Raw genomic sequence first — 25,271 nt, 5'->3', positions numbered from 1 at the left:
TTTGTCTTTTTGAGACAGGGTCTCTCTGTAGCCCCAGCTGTCCTGGAACTCACTATGTAGACCAAGCTGGCCTTGAACTCACAAAGATCTGCCTGCCTCTGCCTCCCAAGTGCTGGGATTAAAGGTGTGTGCTACCACGCCCGGCTTAAGAAATAATTTTTAAAATACATTTTAAAAAATTTTATGTGTGGCTGGGTGTGGTTTATGTATGAGCATATTGCCTGCATGTATGTAGTGCATCCGTGTCATGCAATGTCCACAGAGGTCAGACAAGGGTGGTGGATTTCCTTGGAACTGGTGTTACAGGTGGTTCTTAGCTGCCATGTAGGTGCTCAGAATCAAACCCCAGTCCTCTGCAAGAGCAGCTAGTGCTCTTAACCACTGAGACATTTCTCCAGCCTCAAGAAGAAATAATTTTTTTAGTACACTGCTGAGGACCTTCAGCTAGTACCTTAGTGGCAAGAGAATATGCATTCCTTAAACAGAGCCTTAGAGAACAGCAAAAGTAGCTAAAGAACTTGCTATGCAGCCCAGGTTGGTCTTGAACCTGATACTCCCACCTAGGCCTCCTCAGTGCTGAGATTATAGACATGCCCACTATGCCAGGTCTCTGGGTAGTCTTCCTTTTACTTAATAGGATAGGTACTCTTTTACAAGCTTAAAAGTTTTTGTTCTATAAAAGGAATTTGATGTTTCATATTAAGGAGAAGACTATGTCAGGCAGGATGGGACACATCTATACTAGCACTCAGGAGGCTGAGGCAGGAAGAGCATGTGTTCAAGGCCAGCCTTTACAGCACAGTAAGTCCCTGTCTCAAGTTGGGGAGGGGGGATAAAAACAGAATTGAGTATTCTTACAATTTTGATAGGTCAAAAAATTAAGCAGGGTTGTATTTGTTTAGCTAAACCAGTAATTTGGCAAGCACCCAAAAGTTACTCTTACGTATTAGTTTCTTATTTTGCACAAAATTAAGTTGCGTGGTAACAATTTTAATCCCAATAAAAGGAAAATAGCCGAAGTTCCTTTTATGCTCATTTTCTAGGAAATTAAGGGATATCACGGTATGGCAAGCCATCATCAATGATCTATAGACTAATTATCCATTGCACAGAGATTGAAACTTATTTTCTTCTAACTTTTATGCCATTACAGTTCACCTGCCCAAACTTCCAGGAACAAAGCACTGGCAATTTTTTGCTAAGTAAAGAAATCTATGAAGTTTAAAAAAAGAAAATTCCAGGCATTTTAGCACGAGTGACCCAACTCTTATTGTGTGTGTGGGGAGGGGGTATGTGTGTACCTGTGCACATGTGCATGTGCACAGCATTTCAGATATTTCAGTATTTCATTCAGTTTTACATACATCTCCAAGTAGGTAAACACAATATTCTGAAGTCTGATGTCTCTAATAACTTGGGTCATTGCTCATGAGTGCTGAGTGCAACTTACCTACATGCCCAATGAATACCACATTTACATGCTCTTTCTTAGGAGCACCTGGAGGTGCAACCACCGATTTAGGTTTTGGAATTTCTTCTTCTTCCTCCATCATTTCTTGGGTACTTTCCTCTGCTGGTCTTCCATCTCCTGAGGAACCAACCCCTGGCTCTGCTTCATTTATTTCTTCTTTGTGCTCCCATGATTCTTCCGGGGACATTTCTGTCTCTCCATTTTCTACTGAAGAAAGATATTTTAACTTATAATTCTGAAGACCCACCCACACATTAAAATACACATGCTTTAAAGCAACAAAAGAAGTTATACAAACATCCTAGTGTCCTATGACACAAAAACAGAAATAGGTAGGTTTTCAAGCTGGCCTCACTGCTGATATCAGAGAGCTCTGACTCAGGGACAGTAACAGCTAGACTAGCAGCAGTAACAGCTAACTAGCAAGACTTCATCTCCTAAAGGCACACCAACGTAAACAAGAAAGTGAACATTCCCAACAGCACAGTGATTCCAGTGTGGAGAGGCCCTGACAGTGGGAAAAGAGGAAAGCTTAAAATCAGAACACTGGTCCAGCAAAGTAGCACATGCCTTTAATCCCAGCACTCAGGAGGCAGAGGCAGGCTGATCTTTGTGAGTTCAAGGTTCAAGGCCAGTCAGGGCTACACAATAAGACCCCACCTCAAATAAAAAAGAAAAATGTTAATGAAGTGTTAGAGCTATGTGTGATGTCTATGATATCAGTACTTGGGAGGTAGACCTATATAGGAAGATCAGGAGTTCAAAGCCATCTTTGGCAAGTTTGAGGCCAGGCTGAGCTACAAAAGACCCTATCTTTTAAAAATTAAGGAAAAAAAAAAAAAAAAAAAAAAAGGTCAAAGGAACAAGTACAATTCTTTAAATTGACTAGCATTCCTCTAACCTACTTGTAGTCACTCGATCTTACTATAAAGGCACTGTTAATGCTCAATTAGTTATACTTTCAAAATCTAATAGCAAAGATTGAACGTGGCTTAAGCATGGGCATTTCAGTAATCAGAACACTTACATTTGCACCTTAAATCTGAAGAGTGAAAGAGTTTCATATTACTGTGTTAATATGGTCAGAAAATCTTACCAACAGGTTCTGAAAGTTCCATGCTAACAGCTGAGTTTGAACCTAGAAAAGAAATTGAAATATAATACATATTCATAAAACATTATCTAGCTTTAAACACAATAGACAACATTTTCTTGATGAGACATAAAAAAATTACCTTCACACAGTAATGACTGCTCTTCTTGAGAGGATTCTACAGGTGCTATTTAAGAAAAATAAGCTCTATTAGAAATTAACCTGTATCTTGTTTTACTTATCTTTTAACATATAATAAAAGCAGAAATCCAGTAACACATCACAAACCTCAACAACCCAGAACAATGACACAGCTACCTCAGGTTTTCCAATCAAAATCTGTTTGGCCTACTTTTAAGAACTGTGTGCATCAGGGATGGTGGTAAACACCTTTAAACTCAGCCCTTGGGAGGGAAATGCAGGTGGATCTCTATGAGATGGGGCCAGTCTGGTCTACATAGCGAGTTCCAGGTCAGCTGTGGCTACGGGGAGACTATATCTCAAAAAAGACAAACAACAACAACAACAACAACAAAAACGTACCAGTTGCCTACAATTAAAAAGAAAGCTCGGCACCAGCAAAATGGTTCAATGGGCAAAAAGTTGGCCACACAAGCCTGATGACCTGAGTTCAATCCCCAGAGTCCACATAAAGGTGGATGGAGCTGGGGATAGTCGCACATGCCTTTAATCCCAGGAGTCAGGAAGCAGAGGCAGGCAGATCTCTGCAAGTTCCAGGCCAGCTGGGGTACAGGGAGACCTTGTCTCAAAAAGACCAAAAAAAAAAAAAAAAAAGCCGGGCGTGATGGTGCACGCCTGTAGTCCCAGCACTTGGGAGACAGAGGCAGGCAGATCTCTGCGAGTTCAAGGCCAGCCTGGTCTACATAGTGAGTTCCAGGACAGCTGGGGCTTACAGGGAGACCCTGTTTCAAAAAGACCAAAAAAAAAAAAAAGTAGGAGAGAACCAACTCCACTAAGTTGTCCACAGGCACACTATGGCACTATGGCATATTGCCTGCACACATACTCATATACTAATACATTTTAAAAAGCTACAGATAGCAGCCAATTTTCAGTAATTGAAATGTATTAACAAAAGTATTGTTTGTATTGATTTGTTTCCCAAAGCTTTTCTTCATAGGTGTTATAAATGTAATATAAAATGCAAGGCAAATCCAATTAGTTGGACTGTACTTATCAAAGATAGATCTACTTCTCTTCTGGTAATTCTCCAACCCAAGGAGGCTATGATTATCATGTAGTTCATCAAATCTCCAAATAATTTGATACCAGTAAGATAAATGACATTTGTGTGAGGCCTCTGGAATACATATATTAAAACATTTCCAGAAAAGGTAATTCTAGCTGGCATGGTGGTGCATACCTTTAATCCCAGCACTAGAGAGGCAGAGGCAAGCAGATTTTGTGAGTTTGAAGCCAGCCTAGTCTACATGGCGAGTTCCAGATCAGCTGGGGCTACAGGGGGACTGTTGCAAAAAGACAAAGAAGACCAAAAAAAAGAAAAGAAAAGGTAATTCTGATTATGGCAGTTTAATCCTATTCTAGAATTCTAAGATCAACAATTCAGTTTCCAGTTGTCAAACTGCAAATCTACTCATGAAATCCCTGAACGAGCTATAGGAAAAATATATACTGATACCCAAATATGTAAGTCTGATTTTTTTAATATCTGATAAATATAAACTCCTATATGAAAGCACTCTTAAAGTCTCTCCAAGATGCAGAAACACACCAAAGAATTTAAAGTCACATGACTCACATACATTAAGAATAATGAGTATGTAACCTACAAAACTCATATTTAAAACCACTGTCCTGAGCCGGGCAAGGTGGCCCATGCCTTTAGTTTCAGCACTCAGCAGGGCAGCTGGAGCTACAGGGAGACTCTGTCTCAAAAAAAATAAAATAAAATAAAATAAAAATAAAACAACACTGCCCTTGAATGTATTAACACTCAACAAGAATCAATATAGTGAAATGGGTGAGGTAGTACATGCCTATAATCCCAGCACTTGGAAGGTAGAGGCAGGAGATCAATCAGTCCAAGGCTAGCCTCAACTAATTAGCAAGGCCAAAGCCAGTCTTGGGTTGCATAAGATTGTGTTTAAAGACAACCCCCACCCCCCCAAAAAACCAAAATACTGTTTTAGGGCCTATCTTTAATACCATCAAATGTTGAGGAAAGTAATTTCTGTCCCTGATAAAGCACAATCAAATTTATTATTATTACTATTATTAGGCAGTCTCATTAGGTAGCCCTGGCTGGCCTTGAATTCGATATGCAGACCAGGAGTGACATTGAACTCATGATGATCCTCGAGCCTCTCTACCTCCAGAGTGTTGAGACTACAAGCATGCACCACCATGCCTAGTTGCCAACTGACTTTTTACTAGGTCTCTATGTACCTAGCTATTTAATCTTTCTAAAAGCCCTATAACATAGATACCACAATCATCACCACCTAATACACCAATATACCAGAATTAACTGTGTTCTTTTTCTAAGTTATACAAGTATAATCTTGTCCTTTTTCAAATAGCTCCTTTTGAGGGGTTGGAGAGATGGCTCAGTGGTTAAGAACACTGACTACTCTTACAGAGGACCTGGGTTCGATTCCCAGCACCCACATGGCAGCTACAAACTGTCCTTAACTCCAGTTCCAGGGGAATCCGGAACCCTCTTCTGACCTCCGCGGCACTGCACAACACAGGTATATGCACTTACATGCAGGCCATATACTCATACACATAAAAATAATAAAATATTTAAAACAAACAAAATAGCTCCTGTTGAAAATCCCTGTAACAGTAAACTAAACTATGATGGAGTTATGAGGAACGAAAATTTTTAAGGCAGGAACAATACTAAGATAATTGGTAGTGTGAGATATTCCTAACTGTAACTGAGCATTTAGAAATCAAACAGTACCTGCACGAAACCACCTACGTCCTAGCATTGTTTACATATACAATACATGCATAGGCTGTAGGGGACTTCTTAGGACAGGGATGTATGTCAGGAGACCTGCTCTGTGGAAGGTAGGACAATTGAAGACACTGACACCTGGACCTCTGGTCTCCACATGCATGTGTGCAACACAAAGGATTCTATTATAAGATAAAGGGGAATAAACTAGCTCTAATGCTAGATACATTACCACAAATTTTAAAAGAAGTAAAAAGATTTTGGACCCTCAAGATCAGTTGGCAAGGCACTTGCCTCCAAGACTGATAATCTGAGATCCATTCCTGGGACCCACATAATGGAAAGAGAGAACCTACTGCTGAAGGTTCCTGTGACCTCCACACACGCCACAAATAAACGTAATAATAAAGAATCGAAAAGATCTTGCCAAGAGATATTGTCTAAAATTTAACACAGACAATAAGCTGGATCTTAAAAGTATTTAAATTTGATCATAGAGAAAACACAAAATCAAAGGTTACATATTATATGATCCCACTAATATGAAATATTAGGAACTGGTAAATCCATACAGTCAGAAAGCAGGGAATGGCAAGTAATGCTAAATGAATACAGGTTTCCTTGAAGGTGGTGAAAATGTTCTGGAACTAGACAGAGGTACTCCACCAACAGAAAGCTTATTCCAGGGCTAGGGTGAGTAGCTTAGTGATAGAACATTGCCACATAGGAGGCTTTGGGTTCAAGACTTGAAGTGTGCGCACATACACTCCCCCTCAAGCTCAATTAATATATTTCATGAATTTGTACAGCTTTTGGTAGACCACTAATTTTTACTGAATTAACTTTAGTTTTCTTTTCTTTTTTTCAATAATGTTTTATTTATTATTTTTATTTTATGTGTATTTTATGTATTGCCTGTATTCGTGTAAGTGCACCTATATCCTGCAAGGCCTGCGGAGGTCAGAAGAGGGCGTCGAATCCCCTGGAACAGGATTTATGGACAGTTGTTAGCCAACATTGAGGTGCTGGGAATCAAACCCAGGTCTTCTGCAAGAGCAGCCAGTGCTCTTAACTGATGAACCATCTCTCCGGCCCCTTCCTTTCTTTTTTTCAGTAGCCTGTAATCCCAGCACTTGGGAGGCAGAGGCACGCAGATCTCTGTAAGTTCAGAGCCAGCCTGCTCTACATTGTGAGTTTTTAGACCCTGTCTCAAAAAAAGAAAAGAAAACATTTTGTTAAAGATTAGTTTTTATTTTATGTGTATGAATGTTTTGCCTGTGTGTATGTATGTGCACCACAGGTGTGCAGTGCCATGCCAGATCCCCCCCAGAACTGGAGTTAAGAGTTAGAGGCAATTGTCAGCTGCCATGTGGGTGCTGGGAACCAAACTTGGGTCCTCTGGAAGAGCAGTCAATGCTCTCTCTGGTCCTCTTTTTATTTATTTTGAGGGTCTCCCTATGTAGCCTAGCTGACCTGAAACTCAGTATGTAGACCAGGATGGCCCTGAACTCACAAGAGATCTGCCTGCCCCTGCCTCTCAAGTGCTGGGAGATACCAGACTTGAACCATCACATACAACTTTAATTTTATTTACTTATTTATTGTAAATAAATTGAGAGAGAAAAAGAGAAGGGGGGGAATATAGATGCAAGTGTGTACCCTGTGTGTGGAGGTCAGAGGTTCTTGCCTTCTACCTGGTTGTGGCAGAGCCTCCTGTATCTGCTGCACTACATATTCCAAGCTCTCTGGTCCATAAGCTTCAAGGCAATTCTGTTCCCGCTTCTCATCTCACCAGAGGCATGCTGGGGCTAGATAGATGCTCCACATCTGGTCTTTTACATGAGTTCTGGAGATCAAATTCAGGTTATCCGGTTGTGTAGCTTGTGCTGAGCTATCTCCCTGACCCACTTTTCTTTGTTTAGCTGGAGAGGACATAGATCTCAGAGAAAACCCCAAGGCTGTCACATCCCTAGACAAATGTAATTTCTTACTATGTGCAAAATATGGATCCTTAAATCTATAGACAAGTATCCCAGTCACCACCCATCACAGAAGCTTCTTTTTCAAGAGATAATTACAGAGTTCCACAACTGGTCACACACAGAAATTATCTGTGAATTGTCCAAGCCTAAGTGGCACATCTAGGATGCAACCTCTACATCTAAGGCCCACAGAACATAAAACAAGTGATGAAGAGAACACTAACACATTTTTCAACTCTCATCAACGAAGCTCCGTCATGCAACAGACCGCCAGGAACACAAAAGGCCACAAGTGGCCAAAACGTAGAGAATAAAGTCTGCATAGTGTGGGTCCTTGGACAGAACTCCTATATTAAAATCTATCCACCCAGGGCTCAGGGATCATTGCAGAATTGGGGAGGGGGGCGCATGGAAAGATTGTAAGAGCCAGGGAGGAGGTGCATGACCATATGGAAATAGCCCTACAGGCTCCTGGGACTCTTCTCAAAGGAACCAAAAACATTGGTATCAGCATACACAGGACCCATGCAAACTTAAAGCAGATAAAAAAATCTTAGTCAAAGAATTATTGGCAGCTGATTACTGGTGGACGAGGAAGAGCTGACCCTTTTTCTTGGTATTTTTGAGACAGGGTCTCCCTGTAGCCCCAGCTGTCCTGGAACTCACTATGTAGACCAAGCTGGCCTTGAACTCACATGAGCCACCATACCCAGCTAGAGCTGACTTTCTTAAAAGGAGGGACTCTAGATAGGCTGACTAGATCCCAGTGGATGAACTTGCACTGAGGGACATCTGGGGACACTAACTTTACAGATCAGGCCTTAACACAAATGACAGAATGTATGAACTCAGGGGAGGAGTAATTATGGGAAGGTGCCAAAGGGGAGAGGGTATAAAGATGATTTTCTATATGAAATACACAAAAATTCAATAAAAAATTAGAAAACAAAAGACAAGGTCTTGCTTTGTAGCCAAGCTGCCTTGCTCTCACCATTTAGCCCAGGCTAGCTTTGAACTAATGGTGGTCTTCCTACTTCAGCCTCCCAAGTGCTGGATTACAGGCATGTACCCCTACATCTAGCTTCTTTTGGTTTCAGACTGGTTCCTTATAGTCTGATTTCTATATTTTTCTCACCCCATCCCATACATTCTCTGAACTTTTACTAAGATTCAATACAGTAAAAACCACTTCGAATGTACCAACTTTCTAAGTCAGAATTAGGGAAGTGTCTTATTCAGGAGGTTGAAATATAGCTTAAATTAAGGAACTAAAACTTGTCCAGCACTCAGGAGACCAAGTCGCCTTGCCAAAATTGCATGTTGAGATATTTTTCTTCTATAGGCAATACTGGAAAGCAGTTAAAACAGACATCAGAAAAAAGTCTAGAGAACACATAAAAATATCAATGGTTTGTCTTAATTACCAAACATTCTAAACATGAAAAGGCAACTGAACATTGTAGCAAACCTGGAATCTGGCACTTAAAAGGCTGAGCAAGAGGATTATTGAGCTTGAGGCCAGCCGGGACCACATCAAGACCCTGTGCCAGGACCATATCAAGACCCTGTAAACAAATGCAAAGTAAAATACTGTGGTATACACCTGCAATCCCAGTTATTCAGGATGCTGAAGCAAGAGAAACACCTGAGTTCAAGAGTTCAAGACTAGCCTGGGCAACACTGCAAGACCCTGAAGGATAGAAAGATGAAGGCAAGAAGGAGGAGAAGGGGTGGATGAGCAAAGGTACAAAGGCAAACAGAACTGTTTAATCTAACTGTTTAACCAACACTTTCTTTAATGCAGAAAGAAGCAATTATATAACTTTAAACTAGAAAAGTGCCTATGTAGGATATGATTCTGCTAATTCTAAGATAGAACTTGGAGATAATGAACAGTCTACACTTTTGGGACTGGTTTTTGAAAAACTGTCTCAGTGAAAGAGAGACTAATGTTAAATCACAAGGACCTTTCCTTGTGATCAGCAGTCACTATCACTAGAACCGTGGAATCAGACCTACTCCATTTACTCATTGGCATAATCTTACTAAGGAATTTAGCTTTTCTGATTTTTCTATCTATAAAATGGGTCAGTAGTACCCAAGTATCAAGAGAGTATTGTAGAGACTATGAAGCAGCAGTAACAGCTCAATAAACTTACCACCACAAGCATTTCAGAGTCCTGTACTAAGTACAAAAACCTTTCAGACTCAAAACAGAAAGGTCTAGTGCTAACTCTGTCAGAAAGTCCATGCTGGCTGTAGTAATGAGCTGTATGCATGCTCTTTAGTTCCATTATTAAACAGCATGGTGTGGTGAAAAGAGCCCTAACCTAGCAGCTGGCAAACCTGGATTCGAGGGTAAACTGTGTCTTTAACTCTGTGAATGACCTTAGATAATCATTTAGCATGTAGGCTTCAGTTTATCCAAAACTGAGACTGTGTTATTGCTGGAGTCATTTCCAGCCCTTACATTATAAGAACCTATTAATTTTGTCATTAACATAATACCACATATCAACCTGATGAGACTTTCTGTAGACTAACAAAAACTCCACTATAGGGGCTCAATGAGAGATGGCTCAGTGGTTAAGAGCATTGGCTGCTCTTACAGAAGACACAAGTTCAGTTCTCAGCACCCACATGACTAACAATCATCCATAATTCCAGTTCCAGTGGCTCAACGCCCTTCTTTTGGCCTCTACAGCCATTGCATAACACAAGTGTACATATATATATATATATATATACATACACACATGCAGACAGACACACACATAAAATAAAAATGTAAAAAAGATTTTTAAACTTCACTGTATTTTTCAGGTAACCCTGAAAAAGTCTTATGATGTATGTTCCATCTACTTCAAAAAGAATTTGGAATATATTAAAATACATAAACTGCCGGGCGTGGTGGTGCACACCTTTAATCCCAGCACTCGGGAGGCAGAGGCAGGTGGATCTCTGGAGTTCTAGGCCAGCCTGGTCTACAAAGTGAGTTCCAGAACAGCTGGGGCTACAAGGAGACCCCATCTCAAAAAAGACCAAAAAGGGTCTGGAGAGATGGTTCAGCAGTTAAGAGCACTGACTGCTCTTGCAGAAGACCCGGGTTCGATTCCCAGAACCCATATGGCAGCTACAAACCGTCCTTAACTCTAGTTCCAGGGGAATCTGAAGCCCTCTTCTGACCTCTGCGGCATTGCACAACATGTGTGCACTCACATACATGCAGGCAATACACTCATACACATAAAATAAAAATAATAAATAAAATATTTTTTAAAAAGACCAAAGAAAGGCTGGGTGTGGTGGTACATGCCTTTAATCCCAGCACTTGGAAGGCAGAGGCAGGCGGATCTTTGTGAGTTCAAGGCCAGTCTGGTCTATATAGTGAGTTCAGGTCAGCTGGGACTACAGGGAGACCCTGTCTCAAAAAGACAAAAAAAAAAGACCAAAGAAAAAAAGAAAATAGATACATCATTAGTTTTATGATCAGAGTGGCAAGTCTCATACAGAATCCATCTCTTTCCCACACATTCTTTTGATGACCCTCTTTTGCAATCTTCCATTAAACTTATTTGGTCCCTTTCTAGACTCCTTGAAGGCCCTAACGTATTCATCTTAATGTTCCTTCCAGTGCTTCCCATAGCACCTTGCATTCAGCAGACAGGCAAATGCACACACTGCCAGAATGGATGTCTGAGCAAAAAATTCCATTTCAAAACTTTCCATTGTACTATGTTAACACACCCCAAAAGGTTATCAAATCTTTTTCATTCCTTTCTCTTCAACCAGAAAGATAATTCTATTTTAACACTTTTAAGACATTTCTTCCCCAACAAACCAAGGCTTAAATTTTGTTCTCTATAATATTTCTCAAGTAACTTGTCTTGAGAAATTTTGGGTTTTGTTTTGTTATAGTGCTAGCAATCTGTATCCAACTCACGGCCTTTTGATTGCTCGGCAAGCGCTCTGCTACTAAGCTACATTCCCAGCTGTCCTGATAAATTTTATTAAAATTTTATTTATTATCCAAGCTGGGTGTGGTGGCACACACTTATAGTCCCAGCACTAGAGAGGCAAAGGCAGGCAGATCTCTGTGAGATTGAGGCCAGCCTGGTCTACACAATGAGTTTCAGGCCAGCTGACTCTGTCTCAAAAAAAAAAAAAAAAACCAAATAAATAATTTATTATCTTTATTATTGTGTGTGTGTGCACTGATGTGTTTGCAGAGCTTGGGTGTGGAGGTCAGAGGATAACTTTGTAATCAGTTCTCTTTTCCACCTTTTTCAGATTTCAGGGATCAAACTCAAGTCACCACGTTGGCACAACAAGTGCTTTTACCTGCTAAACCATCTCACTGGCCCTGTCCTGATAAATTTTAATTATAATCTTTCCTTGCAGTACAATTTCAAAAAGGTGCCAAATAAAGAACACGGCAATGCAGTAAGCTACATACTAATACCACTAATAAAACATACTCCAAAGTGGTTGTTTCTGGAAAAAACTTCTAACAGTTTAAACACTACTCATCTTAGCACAACACTAGGTAGTGGTGTCACCTGCTCCCCAAATCTTCATGCTCAAGCTGTCCATACATGTGAAATTATGAGACAAGAGCTCAAGTCTGATGACCAGTAGTCAGGCAGGAAAGGAGTAGCAGCTACAGCACTAGCTAGTACTGATCACTGACACTCCAGGAGCAATACTTATATGGACCTCTTCCTACTCTCCTCTACCTAGGAGGATGTATCCTTTTATATTGCTACTAACACTACAGGCATTTAAGTCATAAAACAAGTCTCAAATCAAGTACTGGGGGGTGGGGGTGGGGGACCTCACCTTGTCAGAGAGCTTGCTGTATAAGACCTAAGTTCAGATCCCAGCACCTACTTAAACAAACAGGGCATGGCCATGTTCACATGAGCTTTTTTTTCTCTCAATTTTTATTTATTATTTTTATTTTATGTGTATGAGTGTATTGCTTGCATGTATGTATGTATGTATGTGCACCCATACATGCAATACCTGCACAGGTCAGAAGAGGTTGTTGGATCCCCTGGAACTAGAGTTATGGACGGCTGTTAGCTGCCATATGGGTGCTGAGAATCAAACCAGGGTCCTCTGCAAGAGCAGTCAATGCTCTTAACCGCTGGGCCATCTCTACAGTCCCGTGCTTTTAACACCAGTGCTATGGGTCTCAAAGACAGGAGAGGAATAACTGGGGCTTAATGGTTGCCACCCTAATGCTCTAGAATCAGCGAGAAACCATCTCAAGGAAGGCAGAGGATGACAGAACACCTGATGACCTCCTCCGGCTTCCATGGACACCCTCTCCACACCCACACTTAGCTTGGGGTGCAGCTAAATTGTAGAGGACTTGCCTAGCAGGCACACAAGGCTGAGCTTCATCACTGGCATCATAAAAGAAAAAAAAAAAGAACAAAAGCCAGGCACAGTGGTGCACACCTTTAATCCCAGTACTCAGGAGGCAGAGGCAGGCAGATCTGATCAAGGACAGCCTGGTCTACATAGTGGGTTCCAGGCTAGCTTTGCCTATAGGAAGAGCCTGTCTCGGAAAGACCAAAAACAAAACAAAAAAAGGGCAAAGAAAATCTTACCTACAACAGGAACTGTTTAACATAATAAAGTATTAGAACACTTCTACACAAACCAGTCCTTTGATTTTGGATCCTCTCTAATCTGCTAGCACAGAAGAAGTACCATGTGAGACTATCCAGTGATCAGAAAGCACCCATTAGGTCAGACAGCCATGTGGCAAGCACCAGTAATCATACCAGCATTCTGGGAAGCTGAGGTAGAAGACTGAAAGGACAGCCTGGGGGGCTGGAGAGATGGGTTAGGGTTAGGGTTAGAATCGCAGCACCCACATGGCAACTAATCCGACACCCTCTTCTGATCTCTGTAGGCATTGCATGACATGGGTGTACTTACCTACATGCAGTCAATACACTCATACACATAAAATATTTTTTTAAATGTTTATTTCATATTTTTATGTATATGAGTGTATTGCCTGCATGTAAGTATGTGCACCCGTGTTGTGCAATGCCCTTGGAGGACAGAAGAGGCTGCTGGATCCCCTGGAACTGGAGTTATTGACAGTTGTTAGCTGCCATGTGGGTGCTGGGATTTGAACCTGGGTCTTCTCCAAGAACAGTGTTCTTAACCCCTCAACCATCTCTCCAGCCTCCAAGAAAACACTTTTTAAAAATACGAAAACAAGGCCGGGGGTGGTGGTGCACGCCTTTAATCCTAGCACTCTGGCGGCAGAGGCAGGCTGATCTCTGAGAGTTCAAGGTCAGCCTGGCCTACACAGTGAGTTCCAGGAAAGCTGGGGCTACAGAGAGACCCTGTCTCAAAAAAAAAACAAAACAAAAAAACCCCACAAAAAATGAAGAGAAGACTGAAGATATAGTTCAGTTGGTAGGGAGTTTCCTAGCATGTACAAATTCCTGGGTTTGACCTACAATACCACAAACTGTATATGGTGGTTTATGACTGTAATCCCAGAACTTGGAAGGTAGTGAGGCAGGGGGATCAGAAGTTCAAGGTCATCCTTAGCTATGCAGAAAATTGAAGACCAGCCTGGACAACGTGAAATCTTGCCTTCAGAAATAAGAAATTAAATTAAAATCCACTAGGTGATAATGGTTGTAAACCTATACACTAAAATCTTAAATAAAAACATTAAGCTTTGTCTTCTACATTTTCATTCATTTTTGAGATCTCTATTTTATTTTTCATTTTTTTATTTTTTGGTCTTTTTGAAACAGGGTCTCCCAGTAGCCCCAGCTGGCTTGGAACTCACTATGTAGATCAGGCTAGCCTCAATCTCAGAGATGCGCCTGCCTCTGCTTCCTGAACGCTGGGATTAAAGGCGTGCACCACCACGCCCAGCTTGAGACCTCTATTTTAATGAGAATTAGACCAATTTACTTGGCTCTATAGCAAACTGGACATCCATAAATTACACTTAATTACGCTTAAATAAGTTTTACATAATCATTCTTTGTGAGTCTGTATTTTCACATTTCCAAGGACAGCAAGGTCAACACTGGACCTCAGTTCTGACTTGGAATGGCTGGAGACAGGTATATCCAACAGCCTTCCCAGGAAGGTGAAAAACACTTTGCACCAAAGCCTCTTCTTCCACTACTGATTGTTCTAGGCAGCCCTGTCTTTAAAAAAAAAAAAGACAAACCATCCAAATTCCAGAGGAAAAAAAAAAACAGATAATCATCACTGACAGGCACCTCTTAAAGGTTATTCCAGAGATCTACCCTCCACAGCTCTTTGACAACCCTCCTAGTGCCTAGCCCACATGGGGCTGGAGGGATAGCTCAATGGATAAGAACACTGGCTGTTCTAGCAGAGGACCCAGGTTCAGTTTCTAGCACCTAACGGCAGCTAACAACCATCTACAACTCTAGTTCCAGAGGATCCAATGCCCTCTTCTGACCTCCACCAGCACTGGATGATATGGGTGCACTTACATACATGCAAGCAATACACCCATATGCATAAAAAAATTTTTTAATTTAAAGAAAAAACACAAGCACCCATAAAACAAAAACAAAAAACACCCACCAAAACTTTGTTAGCTTTAATAACAAAGACCTTATGGAGCATTTCCTCACCAAGAAAGGCATCTGGCTTCCCCTTTGTCAGCTGCAGTCTACGTGCTGCAGCCATTTTTGTTTTTTCCACTTTCCCCATGCAAGGTTCACTGATGGTGGTATTTTATGGACCCAGAATAGTCTGGAACTCCCAAGTCAATAATCCCACGTAGCTACAAACCTCCATTTAGGTAATCTCCAGACACCCTATACAGGATTTCTTTCTTCTTTTGGATAAATATACATTCTTAATCTAGCCCAGGCTGGCCCAGAAGTATGTAGCACAGGCTGGCCTGGAACTAGTGGCAATCCTTCTACTTCAGTCTCTCATGTGTTGAGATCACACACCAATTAAAAACTTTTTTAATTTTGTAGAAGCAATTGGGATGAGACCAAAATGTTTTTCTGATTAAATAGGAAAAAAAACTGACATGTACACACACACAGAATTACTATATATAATGTAGGGACTTTCTGATAATCACACCCTTACAAATTTAGCCTAGTCACACACAGTGACCATTCAAGGCAAACCAAGCTCTATGAACCTTAATGATTTAGTCAATGGCTATATGGCCTGTAAATGGAGTCCCAATTCTACTCAGTGCTAGTAGTTCCAAAGGAGGAAGGAGGGTCAGAAAAGGAAAATGGCTGGACCAAAAAATGGAAGCTTCAAGATAAGGTAGAGGGAAACAGGCACCTTTAGCAACTTGTAAGGAAGTCAAAAATAGCTTAATATAAGCAAACATTCCCTTGTTCTAAAGGAAAAACATCAACACAAATAAAAGAAATACCAGTCAGTGAAACAGCCAAATCCAAGCTGTGCTTGCATACATTCCTCACAAAAGCATTTCCCTAAACTTCACCCTTTCACTCCTAGAGAGCAAAATGAAGCAAGTTTCTCAAGAAACTAAACTTCAAGAGCACTTTTATTTATATTTGCCAGTATTTTTGGTTGTTTTTTGAGACATGATTTTGCCATACAGGCGAGGTGGCCTCAACTAAAGATCTTCCTGTCTCAGCTTCCTGAGTTCTGGGATTGCAGACATGTACTAGCACACCTGGTTCTCTCAAAAGCACTTTCATGCAATACAAAAGTTTTGTTGTTGTTGTTGTTGGGGGGGGGGATATGTTGTATTTCATGTAACCCAGGTCAGCCTCAAACTCAGGAGGATGACCTTGAATGCCTAACCATCCCACCTCCACCTTCAGAGCGTTGAGATTATAGGTATGTACCACCAGGCCCAGTTTATGGGATACTGAGGGCTGAACCCAGGGCTCAAGTAAGCTACACCCTCAGACCCTTTTTCTTTCCTTTTTTTCTTTTTAAAGGTAGGGTCTAAGTAGCCCTGGCAGACATCCAACTCACCACCCTCCTGTCTCAGCCTCTAGAATGTTTGCATTACAGAGCAGTAACACCACACCAGGCTAATGCCTGGGCACTTCCAGCAGAGAAATCAACAATATGCCCTCACTTAAAATAAGCTGTGCCCATCCCATGATCTGGCCCACCAACGTCCTGGCTAAGTAATAAAAAGATATTTAGTCTTTTTTCTTTCCCTTTTCATTTTTAAAACCGTATTTATTCAAATGAACACCAGCATGAAGACAAAATTTAATACCTGAAAGCCTGTAAAAACAAGATGTTTAAAGACTGGGTCTTGAAATAACACAATGTCTAGTAAGCTGCATGTGACAACTATCAGAAATATTCAAGTGTCTCATGTTCAGACTAGACTACTGACACACAAATATAAACAAACTTTTATACCAAGCAGTTCGAATAAGGCCAACAAGTATAGCAATGAAAAGTCTAAACCTGCCACTAAGAGGAAAAGTCCTAAGCCCCACTTTAAAACAGCACATAAATCAATGACGTTTCCTGCCACATGTTACTACTAGGTGAGGAATTGTGGCATTTTTTGAACTTTTTAGGTATTCAAAATGTTAAGGGTAAAAAAAGGTCTTCGTATCGACAGCCAACAGTTTCTGACGGACCACAAGCCTGCAATGCATCTTGGGATTCCTTCAGGTCGGTTCTGTGCCATAGCTTTTTAAAACGTAATTACAGTTCCAATAGTAGAAACTGCAGCAGGAGCAGCTCTCTGGGCCACTTGTCCTTCCCAACTCCTAGGCTTTCACATCACCCACCCGCCCGACTCCAGGATCCATCTGTCCACACTTACGGGCCTCGTGGCACTGACCGGCAAAGGGATGGCTCCGTCCCATACGGTCCCCACGTCCAGGGGTGAACGTGGCCCCGGGGATACGGGTCTCCCCGGCCGTTGCTCCTCCTCACCCTGGCGCCCCATGCGGGCCAGCTCTGGGGCTCCAGGCGCCCCACCCAGACCTGCTGGCGCCACTGTCAGCGCCCCACGTGCAGGCCGGGCGTCCCCTCCACTCACCCCACCCGCGAAGCTCCGGCCCCAGCCGGCCGCCCGCACCCCAAGGATGCCTTCGCCCGGCCTTTTACCCGAAGGGCCTCCCGCGCCGCTGCCCGCTCCGTGGTCGCCGCCGGCCGCGCCGGGTGGGGATGGCGGCAGCTGGGCCGGGCCCCGCAGGAAAGACGGTACGAATTCCGCGGCGTGGACGTTGGGCACGAAGGGCTTGGCGTTGACGTTGAGTTGCCGGCTGAAGGCCGCGCTAAGGTTCTCACGCTGGGCCTCGGCCGCCGCGGCCATAGAGCCGCCGCCGCAAGGGCCCGACCCGGGGGCCTCCATATCCGCCTGGTCCCAACAGTCGGGCGCAGAGTCGCTACTGCTGCTGCTGCTCCCGCCGCCACCGCCGCCGCCGCCGCCGCCGCCGCTGCCGGGATCCATGATCGGGGGGGCCGTGTGTGTGGTGAAGAGAGGGCGGGAAATGGAGGCGGGGGCGGCCGACCGGGGAGGAGCAGGCCGCGCTGACCGAGGGAGGATCGCGAGGCAGAGGGGCCGGCGGCCAACGACTCGTTCCCTGACGCCCTGTGCGGAAGCGCCAGTCCACACTCCGCACTCGCGACCGCGGAGACGGCGGCTCAACCCTCCTCGTGTATGCGAGAGGATCTCCTCCCACCCAGCCCCAACTACCGCCGCCGGCCTCGCCGCCAACCCCACGTCCGGCGTGGATTGACCCTTCGCCACCACCCGTACCTTCGCTTCGGTAGTTCCCGGCTCTGTCCGCCTCCGTTTCCGGCTACGAAGCGCGCCTGCCCATTGAACTACAAGTTCCGGCAGCGCCCGCGCAAGCCGCTGCGGTTTTCTCGGGGGCTGACGGGAGTCGGAGTTCAGTGACCGGGCGCAACCGGAAGCGGCTGGAGCTCCCGGCAGGCAACGGGAGGAGGTGGAGGTCTGGTGGCGGATCGACGGCCCCATCTGTCACTGGGTGGGGACAGGGGCGGTCCCGGCGCAGGTCAGGCTGGGCTGTGGACCGGGCCCTTCAGCAACGGCAAGGCTCCACTCCGGCCTGTTAGGACGCGGGTAGCAGACCTAGCCTGGAAAAAAGACTCCTTCCCTTTCCAGCACCTTTTCTGCTTTCTCTGACTCGCAGTCTCCCTCCCTTGCTCTCTTTCCTCCACCCTCAGCCAGAGTTTGCCCTATATTTCAAAGCCGGCGGGGAGCGTCTTTCTTTTTATGTATTCATTCGTGGAAGAGACAGTAAAATCGTGAGATGTTACAACTTATATTGCGACGTGGCTCGTAAAGGATTGGGGCCCAGGCTGTGTTGCAAAAGGGATTGTTAACTGGAAACTTGCAGTGACTCATGATCAGTTTGACTAGTCATTAAAAGCCCTCACCTAAACTTTTCCACCCCTTCCTCCTCCCTGCCAAGAGGTTTGCAAATTAAACAGGATTGCCATATTCCATGGTGTACCTGCGGGTACTAATAGGGCTATTTTGGTGCATCCAGTTCCTTATCTGCCATTAGATGAACTGGTTTCCTTTTGAATGGCCTGTTTTGTCAAATATTCCCACAGTACTTTTATAATGACTGCATCTCACCCTTGCAGGTTGCATTTAGGTAAATGTGAGGAAAGTGAAAAGCAAGGAAAAATACAGTCCACATTTAGTCTTCAGTGTAGGAAGTAGGAAAACGTGTTGTACTAAGTACCTGTTAAATTCAGCTGTAATTCACTCATGTGGAGCCCAAGACAGAAAAACATATGGTTAATTTTATTTTCTCTGAAAGGAGTCTAGACAGATTTCCACTAAAATTACACAGTAAAGTGTACGGAAAACAGGGCTTCGTAACAATTTTAGGGTTTTTTTTTTTTAATCTAGATCTAAGTTGGAATATTAATTTTAAACATCTGTATTATAAAGCTAAATGAGAACTTGACCTAAAGAAATAAGGGGGGCTGGAGAGATGGCTCAGCAGTTAATAACACTGAATGTTCTTGCAGAAGACCTGGGTTCGAATCCCAGCACCCACATGGCAGCTGACAACTGTCTGTAACTCCAGTTCCAGGGGCTCCAACAGCCTCTTCTGTCCTCTGTGGGCATTGCACAACATGGGTGCACTTACCTACATGCAGGCAATACACACATACACATAAAAATAAATAAAATAAAAAAGAAAAATAAGGGGCTGGAGAGATGGCTCAGAGGTTAAGAGCACTGGCCACTCTTTCAGAGGACGTGGATTCAGTTCCCAGCACCCACATGGCAGCTAACAACTGCCCATAACTCCAGTTCCAGGGGATCCGGGGCCCTCTTCTATCTTCCCTGGGCATTGCACAACTCAGATGCACTTATATGCAGGCAATACACTCATACACATAAAATTTTCAAAAAAGAAATAAAACATGAAGTTGTGTTTATTGTTTGTTTTGGGTTTTGGGGGTCTTTTTTTGGGGGGGGTCTTTTTGAGACAGGATCTCCCTGTAGACTGGCCTAGAATGCCCAGAGATCCACCTGCATCTGCCTCCCAAGTGCTGGGATTAAAGGCATGGGCCACTGTGTCTGATGAAACAGTTATCTTTCTAAACAAGTTCTATACTACAGTTTGACTTTGAGTTTTGTATTAAACTGGGAATTGTTTTCATTTTTTGTTTGTTGGTTTGGGTTTGTTTTTTGAAAAGGGTTGTTTGGGTGTTTTGTTTTGTCTTTGGTCTTTTTGAGACAGGGTCTCCCTGTAACCCCAGCTGGCCTAGAACTCACTATGTAGACCACGCTGTCCTTGAACTCACAGAGATTCACCTGTCTCTGCCTCCCAAGTGCTGGGATTAAAGGCGTGGGCCACTACACCTGGCCCAGGTGTTTTGTTTTTTGAAAGAGGTCTCATATAGCCCAGACTGCTTCTACCTACACTTCCCAACTTCTGGGATTGCATGCTCACATGTACTACCACACTTAGTTTTAGCTAGTATTTTGTAGATGACTCTTTTTTCTTGTGTGTTCTAATACAAGATCTTCCGATGTTGCCTAGTTTAGACTCAAGATCTTCCAGCCTTGGCCACTGCAGTGCTGGTATTTCAGGTATGCACCACCGGTGTTTTTATCCTTTAGTCTGTGTCTCAATCTTTCCCACTCAAGATTTGTACTCCACAGCCCACTCCTGAGAAACCTGCAGTTGACTGGAATAGTGCACCACAGTCTTTCAGCCACTCTTAGATCCATCTAGAGTGCTGGATGATCACATTCTCATAAAGGTAGTGCTTCACATCTGATTGAAGTAGCAAAGTTTCTTTGTTCATAGAGCTTTTTCTACAGACAGTGTCAGAAATTGCTAAAATTGGTATTTGGAAACTCAGTTGGTGAGTCTGGTGTGATGACCCTCTCTTTCCCAGTGTCCAAGAAGGCTGAAGCAGGAGGATCCTTGTGAATTTGAGGCTAGCCAGGATTTAATCTGGGCTAAACATCTGCCTCCCCAGGAATGGGATTACGGACATTTACCACAAAGGCATTCCAGTAGTTTTCAAAAGCATTGGTCTGCCAGGCCTAACTCCAGCAGGAAAAGGAGAAATCCTTGTTAACTACTGTTGTACAGAGAGTGAACAACCTGAGAGCAGAGTCTGTTGTTGGTCTTCCTTGTATTCCTACCACCTCATATAAAGCTAGACAAATAGAATGTACTTATTAAATATATATAAAGTGTGATGGAACTGCCCATTTATATTCATTAAGGACTTTGGAGAAACAGGACTAATAATTTTTTTTTAATTTGTGTGTGTAATATGTCTGTGCATATGCCACAGTGCACATGTGGAAGTCAGAGGACAACTTTTGGAGTCATTCCCACCTTCTTGTTGAGACTTGGTCTCCCTGTTTCTGCCATACTTTGTACTCTAGCCTAACTTGCTCCAAAGCTTCTGCGCCGTTCTTCTCTTACCACCTCCCATCTCCCAGAGGGGTTACAGATATGCATCACTGAATCCAGCTTTCTAAAGTGTGCTCTGGGGATCAACTGAACTCCGGTTACCAGGCTTGTATAGCAGGCACTTAATCCACTGAGCCATCTTGAGTGGTGGCACATGCCTTGAATCACAGCACTCAGGACAAGAAGGCAGGTGGATCTCTGTGAGTTGGCAGGCAGCCTGGGTTATATAGCAAATTCCAGGACAGCCAGGGCTACATAAAGAGACCCTGTCTTAAAAAAAAAAAATACCAGATGCAGTGCCGTGTAATCTGTAGTCTATAGTCTAGCACTCCCACAGCAAGATGGGAGGTGGAGACGAACTGCCAGAGGCTTGAAGGCCAGCCAACCTGGAGTATTCAATGCCCTACCTCACCAGGGTGAAAGAAGACTGACTCCACTACAAAGGGTGAGGGCTAGTGATGTAGCTCAGTTGGTACAGTGCTTGTCTAGCATGCAGGAAGCCCTGGGTTCAATTTCTAGCACTGCATAAGTTAGAGACCCTGAGCAGGGGCCAACTATCTATTTTATCTTAACAACAGTATATCAGGCTTCTTCCACTTGGGATCTTTCCAAGGTTCATCCATGATGTGGCAGGTCTCAGCACTTCTTTTATTTTTTATTTTTTTGGTCTTTTTGAGACAGGGTCTCCCTGTAGCCCCAGCTGTCCTGGAACTCACTATGTAGACCAGGCTGGCCTTGAATTCACAGAGATCTGCCTGCCTCTGCCTCCCGAGTGCTGGGATTAAAGGCATGCGCCACCACGCCCGGCACTTGGGGGGGAATAATTTTTAAAAATATGTATTTTTTGGGGGCTGGAGAGATGGCTCAGCGGTTAAGAACACTGGTTGTTCTTGCAGAAGATCTGGATTCAAATCCCAACACCCACATGGCAGCAAACAACTGTCCATAACTCCAGTTCCAAGACAGGGTCTCCCTGTAGCTCCAGCTGACCTGGAACTATGTAGACCAGGCTGGCCTTGAACTCACAGAGATCCGCCTGGCTCTGCGTGTGCCATCACGCCCAGCTACAATAATGAGTGTTTCATAAAGCTTTTTAAGAAAATACTTATTCATTCATTCATTTATTTATTTATTTATGTCTGTTTGAGACAGGGTCTCCCTGTAGCCCCAGCTGTCCTGGAACTCACTATGTAGACCAGGCTGGCCTTGAACTCCCAGAGATCCACCTGCCTCTGCCTCCCGAGTGCTGGGATTAAAGGCGTATGCTACCATGCCGGCCTCAGCACTTCTTTTAACAGCCAAATAATATTCTACTGTGTGGATAGACTACAATTTGTTGATTCATTCATCTGTGCATGGTGAGATTGCTTTGCAACTGTCAACACAAAAATATAGCTATCATCTCAAAGGGAATAAGAGATAATTTATTCCAGAGCCTAATATGAACACAGATTCAGGTTTTCCCAGATGCTATGTCCCAATGTGGGGACAGTTTCATGAAGTTTTTATAATACAATAAATGAAGTCACAAATCAAGGTCTTTAAAAAATACATTGGTAAACCAGGCATGGTGGCACGTGCCTTTAATCCCAGCATTTGGAAGGCTGAAGCAGAGAACTGCTGTGAATTTGAGGCCAGCCTGGGCTACATAAGAAACTCCTGGCTAGGTGTGGTGGTGCATGCCTATAATCCCAGCACTTGGGAGGTAGAGGCAGGTGGATTTCTGTGAGTTCAAGGCTAGCCTGGCCTACATAGGGAGTTCCAGACCAGCTGGGGCTACCAGGAGACCCTGTCTCAAAAAGACAAAACAAAACAAAACAAAAAACCATTGGTAAGACTATTTGGCAGGTTAAGGCAAAGCAAGGAAGTCTCTGTGGCAATCCTTAAGTGCTATCTGATGACATTCTTAGGCTTTGGTTTGGGACAAGCTAGGGGCTCTGTTGGTACAGACCATAAAGGGTTCTACCTGATAGTCTCAAGGATGGTAGGTCGAAGAGGTGGGCAAAAAATGGCTATTAAAGGAACTAAAGAAAGCCCAGGGTATTTTGACTCTAGATCAGTAGCATTTCAACACTCCATAATCACAGAAGTTCTAATCAGTCAATGAGTCTTAAAGAATCTTTAACACAGGTACTGCTTTTCTGGGAAGTTCAGTTCCTAGAACCAAAAGACATTAAAGGTTTTTTTTTTTTTTTTTTTTTTTTTTTTTTTTTTTGTCTTTTTGAGACAGGGTCTCCCTGTAGCTCCAGCTGTTCTGGAACTATGTAGACCAGGTTGGCCTCGAACTCACAAAGATCCGCCTGCCTCTGCCTCCCAAGTGCTAGGATTAAAGGCGTGTGCCACCTCGCTTTGTTTTGTTTTTTAAGTTAAGAAGTTCAAGTCCAGGGGCTGGAAAGATGGCTCAGGGTAAGAGGGCTGAGTGCTCTTATAGAGGACCCGGGTTTGGTTCTCAGCACCCACATGGCAGCTAACAGTAGTCTGTAATTCTAGTTCCAGGGGCTCCAACACCCTCTTCTGACCTCTGAGGGCATTGCACAGCATGGGTACACTTACATACATTTGGGAAATATATGCATACACATAAAATAAAAATAATAAATAAAAAATATTTAAAATGTTTAAAAAGATGAAGTCCAGTAAAATGTGGTCTAGTTAGTTGCGTTCCCAATGTCAATTTCCGTGTATCTTGGGCCTGTCACATATTACCTGGGAGAGCATGGGGAACAAGTATGTTGGAGCTCTTCAGTATTTTTTGCAACATTTTATGGTCTACAGTTATTTCAAAATAAATTAAAAAATTAAAAGGTTAAAAACTTTAAAAAATATTTTATTTATTATTTTTATTTTATGTATATGAGTGTACTGCCTGCATATATGTGAGTGCACCCATGTTGTGCTATGCCTCGGAGGTCAGATGAGGGCTTCTGATTCCCCTGGAACTGGAGTTACGGACAGTTCGTAGCCTCCATGTGGGTGCTGGGAATCAAACCCGGGTCCTCTGCAAGAGCAGTCAGTGCTCTTAACTGCTGAGCCATCTCTCCAGCCCCTGTTAAAAACTATTATACTAACCAAAGGGTATGTTTTCTGAACACTTAGAGCCCCTGTAAAAATATAGACTGGGATCCCCAAGTCTTTACCAAAAGGGTCTTCCTGGTTTTCTTAATGAAATTTGTTTGGAGCAGGCATAGAACTGGAGAAGTGAAATTTCTTTCACATTTGAGAAAGTTACAAATATAGCACAGTACAAAGGACCACAAATGTTCATAGATTTGCCTAGAATCTCAAGATTGCCAATTTTTTTTTAACATCTTGACATTTCGTTTCATGTTTTAAGATCAGAAATCAAACAATTCCAATACTATGTTGCTTTTTTCTTTTTTAAAAAAATATTCATTATTTTTGTTTTATGTGTATGCACGTATTGCCTGTGTGTAGGTAAGTGCACCTGTGTCGTGCAATGCCCAAGCAGGACAGAAGAGGCTGTTGGATCCCCTGGAACTGGAGTTACAGACAGTTGTTAGCTGCCATGTGGGTGCTGGGATTCGAACCTGGGTCTTCTTTAAGAACAACCAGTGTCCTTAACTGCTGAGCCAACTTTCCAGCCCATATGTTGCTTTTGTCATCCCTAGCCTAGTTCAAACTAGCTGTGTAGGGGAAGATGACTTCCTCATCTTCCTTATCACATGTCTGTACTACCACAGGGGTTGATGTAGTGCTAGGGATCGAACTCGGGGCTTCCTGCATGCTGGGCCAGCACTCTACCAACTGAGCACATCCCCAGCCTCATTCAGGTTGTTCTGCAGCCATTCCTAACATCTATCTCCTTTTCCACTGTGCCCACCTGAAC

General features: G+C 43.2%; 1 protein-coding gene across 2 annotated transcripts in view; it reads right to left on the bottom strand.

The window, feature by feature from the left end:
* The window catches only part of Gspt1 (G1 to S phase transition 1), a 45,117-nt gene extending 26,859 nt beyond the window's left edge, over window positions 1–18,258 (bottom strand). Inside the window, exons 1-4 of one of the 2 annotated variants that reach the window (XM_008829915.3) lie at window positions 17,604–18,258; window positions 2,707–2,751; window positions 2,568–2,609; window positions 1,451–1,675 (exon numbers count right to left, since the gene is read on the bottom strand). In XM_008829915.3, the coding sequence (XP_008828137.1) occupies window positions 1,451–1,675; window positions 2,568–2,609; window positions 2,707–2,751; window positions 17,604–17,949 (658 nt within the window). In that variant the 5' untranslated portion in view covers window positions 17,950–18,258. Of the gene's footprint in view, window positions 1–1,450; window positions 1,679–2,567; window positions 2,610–2,706; window positions 2,752–17,603 lie in introns of both variants that reach the window. The other variant, XM_008829914.2, reaches the window with a different exon arrangement.
* Between the last annotated feature and the right edge of the window lie 7,013 nt (window positions 18,259–25,271).

Source organism: Nannospalax galili, unplaced genomic scaffold (assembly GCF_000622305.1).
Source record: "Nannospalax galili isolate Female #2095 unplaced genomic scaffold, S.galili_v1.0 scaffold32, whole genome shotgun sequence".
In the NCBI taxonomy this organism is placed as follows: domain Eukaryota; kingdom Metazoa; phylum Chordata; class Mammalia; order Rodentia; family Spalacidae; genus Nannospalax; species Nannospalax galili.
This window is presented reverse-complemented; position numbering and strand designations above follow the sequence as displayed.